Genomic DNA, 15,795 nt, shown 5'->3' with positions numbered 1-15,795 from the left:
ATTTCAGACGGTCGCCATGACGGGAGAGTCTTCGCCGAGGGAGAGCGAGCGAGGGGCGAGGTGGGAGGGGGAGACGGAGCGTCGCGGCGAGGCGGGAGACGGGAGGACACTGATGTGAATCATGCTAAATTTATAGAAGCAATATCAGCGTTGAGCGGGAGGCGCCGGCGGCGGCAGAGCGTTGTGCGACCGAGCGCCGGGTTGCGAAGTTTAACAAGAGAGAACACAAGAGGAGCGCCGACGTCGCCGTTACATCGCCGCACCAACAATATTTTGTTTGTTGGCTCGATCCAATACTCTAATTGTGCTACTCGGGTTTAATTCAGTGGTTTTTATTCTGCGTAATGAAGATAGAAATGTAATAATCATCACTAGTCCAGTTTGGTTTCTTGTTGTTAAAACTCAAATAATAATAAGAGCTGGATCTCCGGGTTTTTATTTCTATCTGATTCAAGCTTTTTGAAAAAAAAAAAAAAAAATGGTGCAGAGCTCCATCAAGGTGTCTGTAGAGCGAGAGAACACACACCGCGGTGCGACGCTCGTCGTGATGAACACACTTTATAAACAACAACAACAACATTGGAGGAGGCGTCGGCCTCCTGTCGGGCCTCCGAGCCTGAGCTCACATCCAGGGTGCGCTTGATTCTGTGTGCAGCACAAGGTGAACGGTACACACACACACACACACACACACACGTGCACGCACGCACACGCACGCACACGCGCGCACACACACACACACACACACACACACACACACTACATCCACGTTTGACAAGGTTAGTTAATCATCTGTCACAGGGACGGGACGGGGGATGGACAGACTCCCCTCTCCTCTGTCCGTCCTCCATCTCTCCCTCTCCATTTATCCCTCCATCTCCTCCTCCGTCGTCCCTCCATCCAAGGGCGACTGTCCTTTTACGCCGACATTAACCTTGTGTGTCTCGCCGACCGCTTTAATCTTTTTCTCTTTTGTCTTTTCCCCTCATTTCTTCCACCTTTCCTTTCCTCTTTGCGGCGCTGTGAGCCGAGGACCCCCCCTCCCCCCCTCCCTCCCTCCCTCCCTCCATCCCTCCCTCCCTCCCTCCCCGTGGTGGGGACGGAGTCGTCTCTCCGTCATTCAGCCGCTCTAATCGGCCGCACATCGCCGCCTCCGAGCCCTTTGGCCCAAGGTAAATCCACCGGCCCTTTTTATAAAGACAGACGCAGACGGGGGACGACAAATGGACTGAAGGAGGGACAGACGGACGGAGGGTGCGTGCGTGCGTGCGTGCGTGTCCAATAAAGAAGCTTCAGGGAGGTGATGACACACAAACCTGTCGACAAATTCACTTTAACTGGTACATTACTGAGGAGAGATGGGCCGAGACGAGAGGAAGAGGAGGAGGAGGAGGAAGAAGAAGAGGAGGAGGAAGAGAAGGAAGAAGGGGAGGAGGACAATGTAAGAGGAAGAGGACAAGGAGGACAATGAGATGGGATGAAGAAGAGGAGGAGAAAAGCGAATGGGGAAGAAGAGGGACAGGAGGAGGAAGAGGACAAGGAAGAGGACAATGAGGAGAAACAGGAGGAGGAGGAAGAAAAGGAGGATGACGAAGTGAAGGAAGAAGGGTAAAAGGAGCAGGAGGCGCAGGAGGACAAAGAAAAAGGAAGAGGAGGACAATGAAAGAGAAGGAAGAAGAGGAGGAAGAGGACAAGGAGGAGAAGAATGAATAAGGAGGGAGAGAATGAGGAAGAGGACAATGATGACCAAAGAGAAGAAAGGGGATGAGGAAGAGGATAAGGAGGAGGAAGAGGTGTAAAAGTGAGGGATTTTATAAAAGGGAGCAGAAAAAGGAAAGGAAGGAAGGAAGGAAGGAAGGAAGGAAGGAAGGAAGGAAGGAAGGAAGGAAGGGATCATGGATGAACTGTGAGGAAATGAAAGCAGAAACGTCCAGAACACAGAGCGGAGCGATGAGGGTGAAAAAAGAAATAAAAAGTGTCAGCGAAGGCCGTCCTGCACAGAGACGGAGAGACGGAGGAGGCGTGCATCTATCAGCTGACTGCGAGCCGCCGCCGCCACCGCCGCCGCCGCCGCCGCCGGGGACAGACGAGGGAGTCGCTCAGGAAATAGGAAAATGATTAAGAGCGATTTAATGCCGAGACAAAACACACATCTGTCACAGCAGGACTGATGTTACTGCACCGCCCTCTCATTCTCACACACACACACACACACACACACACACACACACACACACACACACACACACACACACACACACACACACACGGACCTGTCATTAAAGAGCGAGGAGAAGTGCTGACAAGGAGCTTTCAGGAAAAAAAGATGGAGATTTTCTCTCAGCGTTCTGAAACTTTTAGAACCAAACGACGTTTCGCAATTTTCCACCAAATTGAATTTGTCTGGAGCCGCAAAACATGTTAATGATCTAAAATAGGAAAAAACATCAAAAAAACTAAATAAAAGCTGTAAATTCAAAAAATAAGGTTGCATTAATGAAGCGTCGCCTCACAATGTGAATTTATTTATACATCTGGGCTTTTTTAGCCTCTTTACCTGTTTGGAGTTGCTGTTTTTTTTTTAATTTTTGTCTTTTTTCTTCCTATTTTTCCTTTGATTTCATTTCCATTTTTCTTATTTTCTGTCTTTTCCACTTTGTTTTTATTTTGTTTTCTTTTTTCCTCCTTTTTATTTTTTCTACCTTTCTTTCATTTCATTTTTATCTTATTTACTTTCATTTCTTCCTCCTTTTCCCTTTCATCATTTTGCTTGGTTTTTCTTTTTCCCTTTTCTTATTTTTTTTCAAATTTTTCCTAACTAATTTTTTTTATTTTCTTCCTCCTTTTATTCTGTTTTTCTTGTTTCTTCTTTTTGCCCTTTTTTTTTTCTTTATCAAAGCTTTGGCCAACTTCGCTCTTTTACTTTATTTAGCTAATTTTATACAGGAGATTCAAGCATCTTTAAAACAAATCTGCATTAAATACCAAAAAAAAAAAAAAAAAAGTAAACAAATGTTTGCTGACGTGACTCGGAGCCGCTACAGAGGAGCTGAAGAGCCACATGTGGCTCCAGAGCTGGAGGCTGCAGACTAATGAACCTGAGATCACATCTTTTCAACGCTGCCCCCAACAGGCCGCCGGAGGCTAATGCAGCCTCAGTAACTCCCGACTTCAGTAACAATGGAAGGAAAAAGTGAATCTCGGCACAGGCGACAAGATGCAAACTTGGGAAGGAGTCGAACCCGGGGTCCTCTGGTCGTGTGACGACGGCGCCAACCACTGCACGCTCTGCAGCCTTCAACAGAGCATCGGGACGAGTGCGAGCTCGTCCGAAAAGGGGATTAAAGGTCAGCGGCGTTTCCTCGAACTCACCGTTGCACTTCCCGCCGTTGGTGGGGTCGCCGTAGTAACCGGCCATGCAGCTCTGGCAGTGCGAGCCCGCCGTCAGGTTCCCGCAGCTCTCGCACACGCTGCCGTTCACACACCGGCTGTGGCCGTTACACTGACACGCTGGGGGAGGACACACACACACACACACACACACACACGCACACACACACACACACACACACACACACACACACACACACACACACACACACACACAGAAATAAACAACTCACTACATACAGCTCACGATACTAATAATGTTATTAATAATAATAATAATAATACATTTTATTCATTTAAACATCTCTGGTCTCTTAGTGCTGAATGAAGATGGGAGGGGCCAAATGCCATTAATATTTAGTTTTCACTTTAAATCATTTATAGGCTGCTCGCTGGAATACTTGAACTAGAAACTTTAACCTGGAGTGTTTTTGAAAGATATTTCAAGATTAAAACGTAACATAGTCAGTCTTTAAAAACCATCATAGGACATTTATAAAGTAAAGGATCTGCTAATAACTGCAAAACTGTACATATTTCACCACATCGGTCTTTAAAAATGATCGTATCAGGATAAATGTTTGACTGAACTTATATGAAAGATTGCAGAGTACTACTGAACTACAACATGTTTGTGTTGTGTCATAAAAGTTCACTAAAAAAGGTTTATTAGATGCATTTCAGACAAACTGTCGAATACACTGACAGACCATAAAGTACTACAAAAGGTCTGTTTATTATAAGTTTAGATGATTTACTATAATCATCAATTGTTTATAAGTGGCATTTAAATGTTAAGAATGACTTTTCTTGTGTATAATTAGTTTTGCAAAAAGTAGTAAGCAATGAGGAAGTAACTAAAGTCGTCGAGTAGCTGTTGGTACTTGTAGTAGTAGTAATGTAGTATTAGTCGACATTATAACTGTCCAGAACTATTAAAGATGGTTTACATGATGAAAGCAGAATTGAACCATCATGTATGATTATCAAAACCCTGGAGGGAAACGCAACTTTTTGAAAACGCTTCGACTCCATCTCCATGGAAGCAAAGGAAAATGCAACTTTTCGAAAGTGCTCAGACTCCCATCTCCATGGAAACGATGGAAAACAGAACTTTTTGAAAAGCCTCCAACTCCCGTCTTTGTGGAAACGGAGGAAAACGCAACTTTTTGAAAACACTGTGACTCCGTCACCGTGGAAGCGAAGGAAAATGCAACTTTTCGAAAGTGCTCAGACTCCCATCTCCATGGAAACGATGGAAAACACAAAAAACCAACTCCAACTCCTGTCTCTGTAAAAACGGTGCGTTTTCACTCGGACTCACCGGGACACTGGATAAAAGCCCAGTTGTAGCCTCGGTCGGACGAACACAGAGTCTGGTCCACCGCCATGTCGCGGTCCCGCAGCCGGTCCCGGTCTCGGGGTCCGGCCCTGGGGTGTGCGGGCCTCAGCGGGCCCCGGTACGAGCCCTCCATGCACACGCCCCGCCCCGTGTTGCTTGGGTCGCCACACCAGCCGCACTCCACCCTCTCCAGACACTCGGCACACGTCCTGATGGCCGAGCAGTTCTGGGCTGGAAACAAGAGGAGGAGAGCACAAAGGAAGACTTTTTAAAAAATATATAGATACTAAAATATTCATTTATGTAAACTTGAGTCACAAAAACAGTCCATACAAGCTCTTATCATGAGAGTTGTATCTGACGTCTGCTCCGTGGATAACCTGCATGTACACTTGTTATTAAGACGCCGTCTCGTCACGCAGAAATTGGTGTGTTGGACGTCCACCCAAAAATTCTGGGTGTCCAAACTCTAGTAGTTGGCGCATTGCTTCAACCTGCACCCCTAAACTGAGCACCTGTAGACCCTGAACTCTGAAATAGTTTCTATTCAGCTCTTATTAGTTTGTAATTGACTATTGGATCTTAGTTGTTATCTGCAGGCCTCTGAACGCTCAGAGTCCCAAGATCTCAGAATGTCACAGTCACACATAATGAACCTGGTCGGGGGACAAGAGTGACTGTCCAAACTTATACCAAATCAACATTTTCATAACAAAGAATGTTTTATTTTTCAATAAAAAACGTGAATGATGTACAGATATCCGAACATTTGTCAACATTTTGGAAATGAAAAATTAGATCATAGGTCCATAGAATTAGTACCACCTGTGAGGATTCTGCATATATATATCTATATATCTATCTATCTATACATATATATATTTATTTATTTATATATGTATATATAAAAATTCCTCAGCATCTCGAAAAGGAAATTCCTCCTCTCCGCTTCAGCATTTCAACGCACCAGGATGAGTCAGAGAATTACGAACCAATCAGAGGCCGCCTTTCAAAATGTATATGCCTCATGGTATCACCAATCACGTTGCTCGCTACTGGACGTAATACAAACCGGAATGTCAGTAGGGAGTTGTGTACGCGAGCCGTTAATTTGCTATATTTCAATGACGAAAAGAGGAATTTAGAGGAAATTAGACGGCGACAAGTCGCGAGGGACATTATGTACGTATGTTAGATGGTTTTGAGCAACACCTTTTCAATTGTTTTGTTTTTTTTAATGACATAAAGGGTGATTTACATATAAATATTTACCAATTGAATCACAAGAAAACCCTTTGAAATTTGAATTTAATACATTTTTTTTAATCAGCATTCCTTCTTCCGTATTAAACGCCTTCAGGAGTAATCCCTCCACCGAGGTTTTCACTCCGGTTCTCTGACCCCCCCAAACATTTATCTAGAAATTGGCCTTTTCGTTTCCAGTAGTGCGCCGCGCGTCCAGGGAAGTATTTTGTATTCACAAAGCGGACGTGACATTCAGAAACAATTCACTGGTGCAAATTAGAAAATATACAGAAATAAAAAGGACGCCTTTGTTTTTGATGGCATGACGTTTAAATGCTTGGAAATGAAAAGAATATATATATATATATATATATATATATATATATATATATATATATATAAATCTATATAAATAAATCTTCATCCTGAAGAGATTTTGTTTGCAGGAGGTGACAGGCATGAGACATCATCCTGACGCCTTCCAGAGTTTATTTAACAGATCGTCTCCACTTCAGCCCGACTGCTGTCGAGGTAGATTTTAGTTTGGAAAACGTTGCAAAAGAGAAGGAAAATACTGTAAATATACTTTTTCTCGTTATGTTTTAGTCCGGGGGGGGTCAAACGTCTCAGTTCAGTGGGCCGGCCTGGTAAGAAAATAGTTCCATATTAACCTTTATTTCTTATTTTATTTCACCAGAAAAAAGAGTGTCCCTTCCAAGACAAGCAGCAGCTCATTACAGACAAAACAAACGAAATATAATACGACCGAAAATGACTACAATGTCAACAAAAAAATAAATAAATCACATTTTACTGAAACCTTTTAGTGCAAAATACAGTAAAATGTCCAGAAAACTCTCACTGCTGCATTCTGGGTGTTTTTACAAACTGACAGCGTGACTTTGAGACTAACGCTACTTTGATGGCTTCCATGGTAATGCCGTGTCGTCACTGCTCTGAACACGTTGGTTAAAAATTAAAATAAAGAATCTATGATTTCTTTAAAAAAAAATTGACAATTTGGTGGTTCGGCCATATTGGATACAGCCTCTTGCGGGCGGGTTTTGGGCCACGGGCCTCATGTTTGACGACCCCAGATCTGACAGGGACAGTCTCATTACACACACACACACACACTCTATATACTAGAAGAGTCTCACAGGTGAGACGTACTGGACGTGAGGTCGACGCACGAGAAACAGAAATACATCCCAGGTGTTTCTTTTTAGCCCGGCGAGATGATATTCAAACACAACGTCAAGTGGAATTTGCTTTTATTTTTTTTTATTTTTTATTAGTTTTTTCCACCTGAAGTTGTTTCTCTTTTGAACCCGATCCATTTCCATAAGCCACAGATGTTCTGGCTGAATCTCTCTCTCTCTCTCTCTCTCATACAAACACACCTCTTGTCGTCTCTCTCTCTGTGTGTGTGTGTGTGTGTGTGTGTGTGTGTGTGTGTGTGTGTGTGTGTGTGTGTGTGTGTGTGTGTGTGTGTGTGTGTGTGTGTGCGTGTGTGTGTGTGTGTGTTTGCAAACCACCTCGTTGCATTATGCAGCTGCAGCAATGCTGATTCATTTGTTCTGTCTCCCCCCTTTTATAATTACAAACTTCTGCCAGCAAATTCACTCTTTATCTCCCCGCTGCCACATTTTTTTCATCCTCCTTTATTTCCCCCTCTCTCTCTCTCTCTATCTATCTCTCTCTCTCGCTCTCTCTATTTCAATTCATCTCATGCTCGTCCGCCGCTGCTTTCTTTGCCATTATACCCTCTCCTACCCATTTCCTGTCACTTTGATTTAATTAGATGTTTTTCTCTGTATTACCTTAAAACACCGCCCCCCCCCCAAAAAAAAAGAAATCACAAAAGATGAAACCTTTCTATTTTCTCTCTTTTTTTGTCTTCCCTACTCTTTCTGTTCTCTATTATTATTTCTTACTTTCACCTTCTATTCCCGCTGCACTTTCCCTCCTGACGGCTCGCTGGATCTTTCCATATAGTTCAAAGGAAGGCGGCTCAACAGAACGCCACTAATCCAGCACACAGTGGGGCGTCCTCCGTGCACAGAGCACATATTTACATACACAAGACCGGCCGGTAATACCCAATAAATATACCGGGCGTGTTTATCTTTTCAGAAGTACCATCCACTCGCAGTATTTCGGAGGAAGTTCAACCTGACCTCTGCACTGAACACGGTGTGATTGATCAGATCAGATCTGATCTGCAGCCATTCAACATGTAGAAAAAGATTAAAAGGCACTTTTCTTGACAGACAATCCTTTTAGCGTTAACATTTCTCTCAAGTACTTGAGAGAAATGTTAATGCTTTTGGGAAACCTTTAAGAAATACATTAAATAAACATACTAAGCCCCAGGTGTACGCGAAAACATTTCAAGTGATCGTTTTTGCATTTTTGTTTCCTAAAAGTTTTGCGTTTACACGACGACTTTTTGAAAATGGTATCTGTTTCCACGGAAACGGTAGAAATGCTGAAAAAGATTATGTTAGCCGTGGTGGCAGTTGCACAGCATTCTTCGACAATTTTTGACAATATTTTCTTGCTAGTTCTTCATTTATCAGTCTTTAATCTTCTATATATATGTATATACATATATATATATAGCAAATGACTGTTACTTTTACATACAAAGGTCATTGATTTAAATATAAAGCATATTATTGCAGGAACTGGGGAAAGACCCGCCCACTAAAAACAGAACTTAAGGCTAAATAAATAAATAAATAAATAGATAAATAAAAAATAATGAATATAAAAATTTAATAAAAAATAGCTTAATAGAAAAGTAGATAAATAACAGAAGTATAGAAAATAAAATAAAAAATAAAAATGAATGACCAGACAGGAGAGGGAAGGGGAGGATTAGTCATCATCTTCTGCATTAATACTATAAATTGCGCGCACAGTGGAGCGCTCGCTCTTGAAAATACCCGACTGCAATAAAGCCGATGAGTGATTACCAGGCACCGATACTAAGTTTTTATCGGATGAGTATAAATACAAATAGTAACCTTTAGCTACTTGCTGACACCGAGTACCATCACGAGGTACTTATTATGGGCCATTAAATATCTGTATTTACTTCTAATTTGATTTGAGAAATGGTGAAATGAGTAGAAATGGCTTGTTTGCTTAAGCTTTTCATGGTGCGGCATGGCTTGGTTGGTAGAGCGGAAGGTTGCAGGTTTAATTCCCCTGTCCACATGCCTTGCACAGTGTGAATGTGTGGGTGAATGTGATTAACCATGTAAAGTCCATTTACCCCCCAAAACACCCAGACAAATTGAAGTCACATGCACGCCATTAAATCGACATGCTGAGGCCCCGGTTACACAACATTTCAAGTATCGTAAATCGTTGTTGTTATTGTCCGTCTACTGAGCATGTGCAGCAGCAGCGCTTTGGAAAAGTTGTGCTTTACCCAGTTTACACGGAGACCGTTTTCACAGCAACGCATAGATGCATTTCATTTGTATATGGAGTGTAAATTAGGCTTAATAAGTACTCCTGTGGGTACTCGGTATCGGCAAGTAGCTACAGGTTAGTACTCATCAATTAAATAAGTGATATCAGTTTATTAAGATGAACGATTACAGCACGTACCAATGCTTGATAGAGAGGCTTCGTCTTTAATTTAAGAACGTGTCCAGGAATCCTCTTTACGTATCCAAACGTGCAAAAACTCAGATCGATTACTTTTGAAGCCAGCCGAAATAAGATAAAACAGGGACGGCCTGGAGAGCCAGAGACTAATTCCAGCATGGACAGCACAGTCCTCAGATGTTGACTTACATAAGAGCGGGTTTGTGTGGATAATATAATTTACCTGCTGTGCTCCGTACGCCCGAGCCTTTTTTCTATTTTTAATAGCATTTCCAATTATCAGGCTTCATCTGTGTTCCACATGGAAAGAATTAAGAGGGGTTATTGCCTGGTGCAGTCGAGGTAGACGAGCATGAGGGGTGTGTGTGTGTGTGTGTGTGTGTGTGTGTGTGTGCGTGTGTGCGTGTGTGCGTGTGTGTGTGTGTGTGTGTGTGTGCGTGTGTGCGTGCGCGCCCGCAGGGCTTTCCAAGGCTTTAGTTTTAGTTAACAGCACCAAAGATTAAGCAGAACCTCTCGCTGTTACATGATAGTAGCTGCGGGCTGTTTCCAGAGTCGATGTCCTTCTGAATGCTGCCGCCTGGATTATTTCTCCCGCGAGGCGCCAAGAAAACCTATTTCATGAATAAAATAAATAAATAAAAGCAAACATGCGATCCCAACCGGGCGGACGTGTCGACCACCGGCTGCTCTTTGGTCCTTGGGGAAGACTTGTCAAGATAGAACGCAGGGAGGCTGATTTCTGGACTGATGACATGCTGAGGTTTTGTCTAGTCAGGCGAGCTTTGTGTGACTCGGCAGGAACAAGAAGGAAAACGTGAAGCATCACATCAGCTTTAATCAGGTTTGATAAATTAGCATTGTGAACACACTCCTGCAGAGGAATGAAAATGAGTTCTGTGAGCGACTGGAAATCAACCTGTTCAATCATTTCCTTCCTGGATTGGGCTTCGTTAACGTCGAAAAGCTATTTGGTTTGTATTTCAAACAGCGGTTATAAAGGTCCAGATGTTTTAGGAAGACGAGATTTTTTTTTTCACAAAACAAAAATCATCTCGAGACAAAAAAAAGAAAAGACAAAGAAGTCCATTCTTCATAAATCTGTACGTGTCGTCTTGATGCATCCACATACTGTGTCTGAAATTTCAGGTATACTTTTTTAGTTTGGTCATGTTTTGTCTTGTGATTTTAAATTTCAACCATTTTCAGCAACAATACTTCAGCTATCGTACTTTTTTTTTTGTCCTTTATAGTCATTTGAGCTATTTCACCTGTTGTAGTATTTTTAGCAATTTAATTCTTTTTTGTTTACTTTCAATCAATTCCACCCTTTTTAAGCCAATTAAGCAATTTTCAAAGATTTTCTTTTACTTTAACATTTTGCCCATTTCACTCTAGTTATTTAACTCATCTTAGCCCCTTTGACCCCTTTATTTTAGCCCTCTTATCAGTTTTACTTCAGTTTAGTTTCCAGAGGTTTTAGATCATTATATTAGTTTTTTAAGCCATTTTAAATATTTTCATCCTTATAAAATACTGTAGCGGTCTTTTTCTTTTTTTTTTTTATCTATTATTTTGGTTGTGATCGCTTTTTAGTTATTTTATAAAAAACATTCTCAAACTGTTTCTTGCAATTTTACTTGTTTGAACTTTCTTTTCTTGCCATTTTAATCATTTAATTTTTCTGTAGTTTCTTCTGCTAATTTGAGCCGATCAAAGAATCCCTAAACTGCAGGTGATGTTGATGACAGATGATGTCGTGCAGTACTCTTTTCCGAGCACGAGTACTCTGTGCGGTATCGGGCTCGACACTGGTGTCGGTAGTCGTAGTTTTAACCGTTACAGAATATTCAACATACGTTAATTGTTTCTGTCGCAAACCTACAGGTAAGCTCACACTGTTTCCCTCTCAGCGTGAAGTTTACATCTACTCTCTAATGTTTATTTCTTCAGATACTCCGCAGACAAGCTTGTTACGTCCATAAGTCAAAATATAGCTGCACTGACCAGTGACTTTTCCAGGGTCTAAAACTTCCCTTTTTCCCAAATGTTAGATTCGTTCTGCAACTAAAACTTATAGAAGATGGATGAATAGAAATCTTCAGGTTTTTTGGCAGAGTTTTCCAGGGTATGTACACGATGTTGTACGTTTTTTTTTTCAGGAGACGTCGTATCTGTGGAGTTTCTGTCAAGTTCACGCAGATAAATGTAGAATAAGTAGGTCAAATCCAAGAGGACATGGGGTTTGCATCTCAAACGTCGCCACAGAACATCACTCGCTCTCAAACTTTTTCAAGTCACTCGGAGACCGAGCGCCTTTAAAGTTCCGTCAACAACAAATATTAAGACGCCGCGTTTCCTCGACGTCGGCTGGAAGTGAAATACGACTTCAACCACAGACAGAACTATTTGTGTTCTTATTTCCCCATCACCTTTCCAATATGCAAGCCTCCGTTGAAACCGGGGTATTAGTCGTCGCCGCTGACAGAAACAACCCGGAGGAAGCTCGGGCTCAACAGATGACGAATGTTGGGAGGGAAGTCGGGGCAATCGCTTGTCGCGGGGCGTCGAAAGAACATCTCGCTCCCGCTGCGGGAATTTACATCTTATCAAAAATTCTCTCAGCAACAATCATCCCGGTGCCGCGTCACGTTCATCACGCGTCCCTGGGTAGCGCGCGTCGTCTGGCTGCGTCTTGTGCGATCCATTTGCTTCCAACGCGGCCTGACAGTTAGCATAGCTCCAGCCGGTAGCGGTAGCACAGATCAGTGAGCCTCCATACATAATACATCAAGTGAAGGAGCCATAAGCGGCCTTCCCCTTCGCTCCAGAAGCTGCCAGACAGCCGACAGGCGCACACACACAAGCCTCACTCGTCTTGTGAAGATTGCCTCGGAGAAAATAAGGCCATTTCTCTGCGCCGCAAAAACAAATATCAGCTGCAGCGACAGAACCGTCATCTGAACTCTTTGTGTTCGTCAACAAACACAAACACAGTGTGTAAGCAAAGGAATAAAAAAAAAAAACTCCTGCATGATCACATACCTGTGCTTTAACTGGAGTGGCGTTGATGATAAAGAGGATCAAGAAAAAGGCTACGTACGTGGCGTTTTGGGCGTCTGTTTACATGACAACGGTGTCTGAAAACACAAGTTTTTGAAAACACTGACTCCATCGCCGTGGAAACGGTGGAAACTGAATCTTTTCTAAAATGCTGCTACTGCTGGACTCTACTATTATAATGAGTATCCATGGGATTTTCTTTTTTCTTTTCCTACCTCACACTATGTTGGGCTGCTGCTCCAATGCAATTTCGTTGCATTTATGATAATATGACAATAAAGCGTTTCAATCTTGAATCCGACTTCAAATGTGCGTAAATCATGCGTAAACGGCGGCCATAAGATTCACATACAAATGTCAAGTGTTTTGCTTTATTGTTTTAAGATTCCTTAACTTGTAACTTCAATCGTGCTGCAATGTAGCGGAAAATATTAAAGTTATTACCTTTCTAGCAAATTTCTAGTTTTTCTTTATTTCAGAGCTCAAATAAATATCGTTTGAGGGTTAAGATGCATATGCAAATTAACATGATACTGTATTTTAGATTTAACCTGCTATATGCATGTAAGTTTTCTCCCAGAACAGTGCAGGTTAATATTCATCTTGCCACACAGTTTTTGCACTCTGAGGTAAAACCGGTCTGACTGAAAATGCAGCGATTGTTCAGTTCCATGAGCTATTCGAGACTACCAACGTCGTGTTGTACTTGAATGCTTTCGTCTGTGTTGGATGAGTCATGGTTGCTTGAAAGCTTGGCTTTCATCGTGACCGCCGGCGCCTTTCGGCAGCGTCGTTTCCGGGAGTTGGGACGGATGGTTTCATCACCGTTCTCTCCAGTGGAGCCCGGCTCCTCCGCGGGGCTCAGCAAGTGAATCAGGCCAGGTACACCTTCCGTTGTTATTGCTTTCTGCTTCCCCCTCGTGAAGCTGCGGAGACTCTCCCAGATCCAGCACGTAGTAAATTCTGCTGCTGACAGATCTTTGATGCGCCGGTGATGTAACCCTGCTTTGATGGCGAGCCCCTCGTCCCGCACGCCGGCCTCCTTCGGGGACTTCGAGTGGAGGTGTTGCAACGAAAAGAGCCTGCAGTCGTCCAGGCCTGGCTGGGCGATGGATCTCCACCCGCTGCCGGCTTGGCGTGTCTGTAGAGTTTTTCGCTTCGCCTTGACGCGGCATCTCAACGATAAACACATTCTTCAACTGGACGACAGAGGTGTGAGCGGTATTATCTTTCAAAGCGGCTGGAAAATTCAGAGCTGGGAGTGTTTATATGACAAGAGGCTGCAGATGAAGCACAGAGTAACACACTGATAGATTCATGCTTGTAAAGTCAATGACTTCATTGCATCGACGCATATTCTCATTCGTCAGCTTCTCAGAGGAACCGGATCTTTTCAACTGGACTGCGTTATTTGCTTTGGAAGACATTTATCCGAGTGACTTCATCAGTTCGAGCTGTTCGTTTGTCTAGTTGAAAGGTGGGAAGCTCAGTCTTTTAATCTCTTGGGGTGTGTGATCAACCATGACCCTTTGAAACTGGATTAGAGAATTAGTTTGGCAGAGAGGAAAGAACAATGTTGTAAACGGCAGATGGTGGCCTAAACTTCTCTCTCGCTCTTTTGATAGTGGTGAATTAAATCATTTGTGTTAAATTGAACAAAAGAAGAGGTTTTTGCCACCGCCCCTCTCCCGTCTACAACATCGTAATTTCTTTTCTGTCCAACAAATTCTCTAATCCAGTTTCAAAGGGTCATGGTCAACGCCACAAGATCTTCTTTGAACCCGAAGTGACTCCAACGGCCCCGGCCTGGATCCCAATGGCTCAATGTGACAAGAAACCTGAGCCATCAACATGTGAAACCTTGTCTGACAAACTCAAAGAGTTCAAATCCGTGAGCTCTAGTCAACATGCATGAACTGATGACGTTACTTGGACAAAGAAGCAAAACATCTTTGAAAACCCATGACCTAATCCAGTTGACCCGATTCAATGATTCTGACATTACCTTTATGCTGCATTTCAACGTTCCAATCTATGTTGTGAAACCCCAGTTTGGACCAGTTCCTGTTCCACTGTTCCAGCTCATTTTGGGGCGGCTTTGTTTCCTCTTGTTTTGCATTTGATTCCAGGAGAGTCTTGTCTTGTCATGCAGTTCTTCAGGTTTCCTGAGCATGTGTCCGATCCACCTCCACCTCCTTCTGCATATTTGGAGATCGTCATTACGGATTACCAAAAGCCATTGGATCCCAAGATGGACCGCAAGCACCAGTTAACAAACACCTAGACCCTGTCTGTGATGTTTTTTGTTTTTAATAGCCTCTAGCTTTGGCGTTGCTATTGAAGATCATCAGTTTGGTCTTAAGGCTCACGTTTCTGGATCTCCATATTGGCCCTGGCAGGCAAAAAGCAGATCAAATTTGATCAATTCTTGCATAAACATCTGTTTCAGAGGCAACATCGAAAGAAATCAAAGGAAGGTACATCTTCAAGGGTTTCGTTATCCATGATGTGATGGGGTTATGGTTGGAGTTGTTGATTCTCACAACCTTATAACCCTGCCCTGAAGGTATCAGCATCTTACCTGGGTGGAGCGGTTTGACCAATGATCCTACGAGCTATGTCGGCTGGAGTCTAGTACTTCTGGGAGGGTCATCCATGCAGAGCAAGTCGAAGGCAAGAGAATAGACAGAGAGTGATCCCCTGGCCCTCCAGGATGGAGGCTGAGTGATTTAGCATTGTGGAGCTCCTTCAAGTCTTTTATTTTCCCAATGGGAAGAGTTCAGTTTGACAGTATCCCACCTTGATAATGGAACTTTCCCAGTTCCCACTCATGAATGCACAGTATGGCCTATTGAGGTTAAATCTACTAAAAGTTGAAAATCCACTGGTTTTCCAGTCACTTGCTTCATTGTCGTGTTCAAGAAAGGCTCAATAAGACCTGCAACGCCTCCTTAAAACAAACCAACCATGTTATTGTGCTGCCATGTTGCTTTAGCTACCTGTTTGTCCGTCGCCTCTTTATTTATAAGTGTTTGTAAATGTTGGCGCCGGTTTGAATGTGCAGTCGACCAGAAATGTGCTGACAGATGCAGCGTACAAGCATGCGCTTGGTCTCTGTATACGTTGGACGGCTG

At 43.0% G+C, this 15,795-nt stretch overlaps 1 protein-coding gene across 1 annotated transcript in view; it reads right to left on the bottom strand.

Moving 5' to 3' along the window:
* The window catches only part of LOC308120496 (attractin-like protein 1), a gene marked incomplete at both ends in the record, with an annotated part of 279,677 nt that overhangs the window by 185,338 nt on the left and 78,544 nt on the right, over positions 1-15,795 (bottom strand). The window contains 2 exons of the mRNA XM_080481128.1: positions 3,373-3,510; positions 4,715-4,963. Coding sequence (XP_080337254.1) covers positions 3,373-3,510; positions 4,715-4,963 — 387 coding nt within the window. The remainder of the gene's footprint in view (positions 1-3,372; positions 3,511-4,714; positions 4,964-15,795) is intronic.

The sequence above is a fragment of the Lipophrys pholis genome, assembly GCF_963383615.2.
Source record: "Lipophrys pholis genome assembly, chromosome: 15".
NCBI lineage: Eukaryota > Metazoa > Chordata > Actinopteri > Blenniiformes > Blenniidae > Lipophrys > Lipophrys pholis.
The sequence above is the reverse complement of the archived record's forward strand: the minus strand, read 5'-3'. Positions and strand labels throughout refer to the sequence as shown.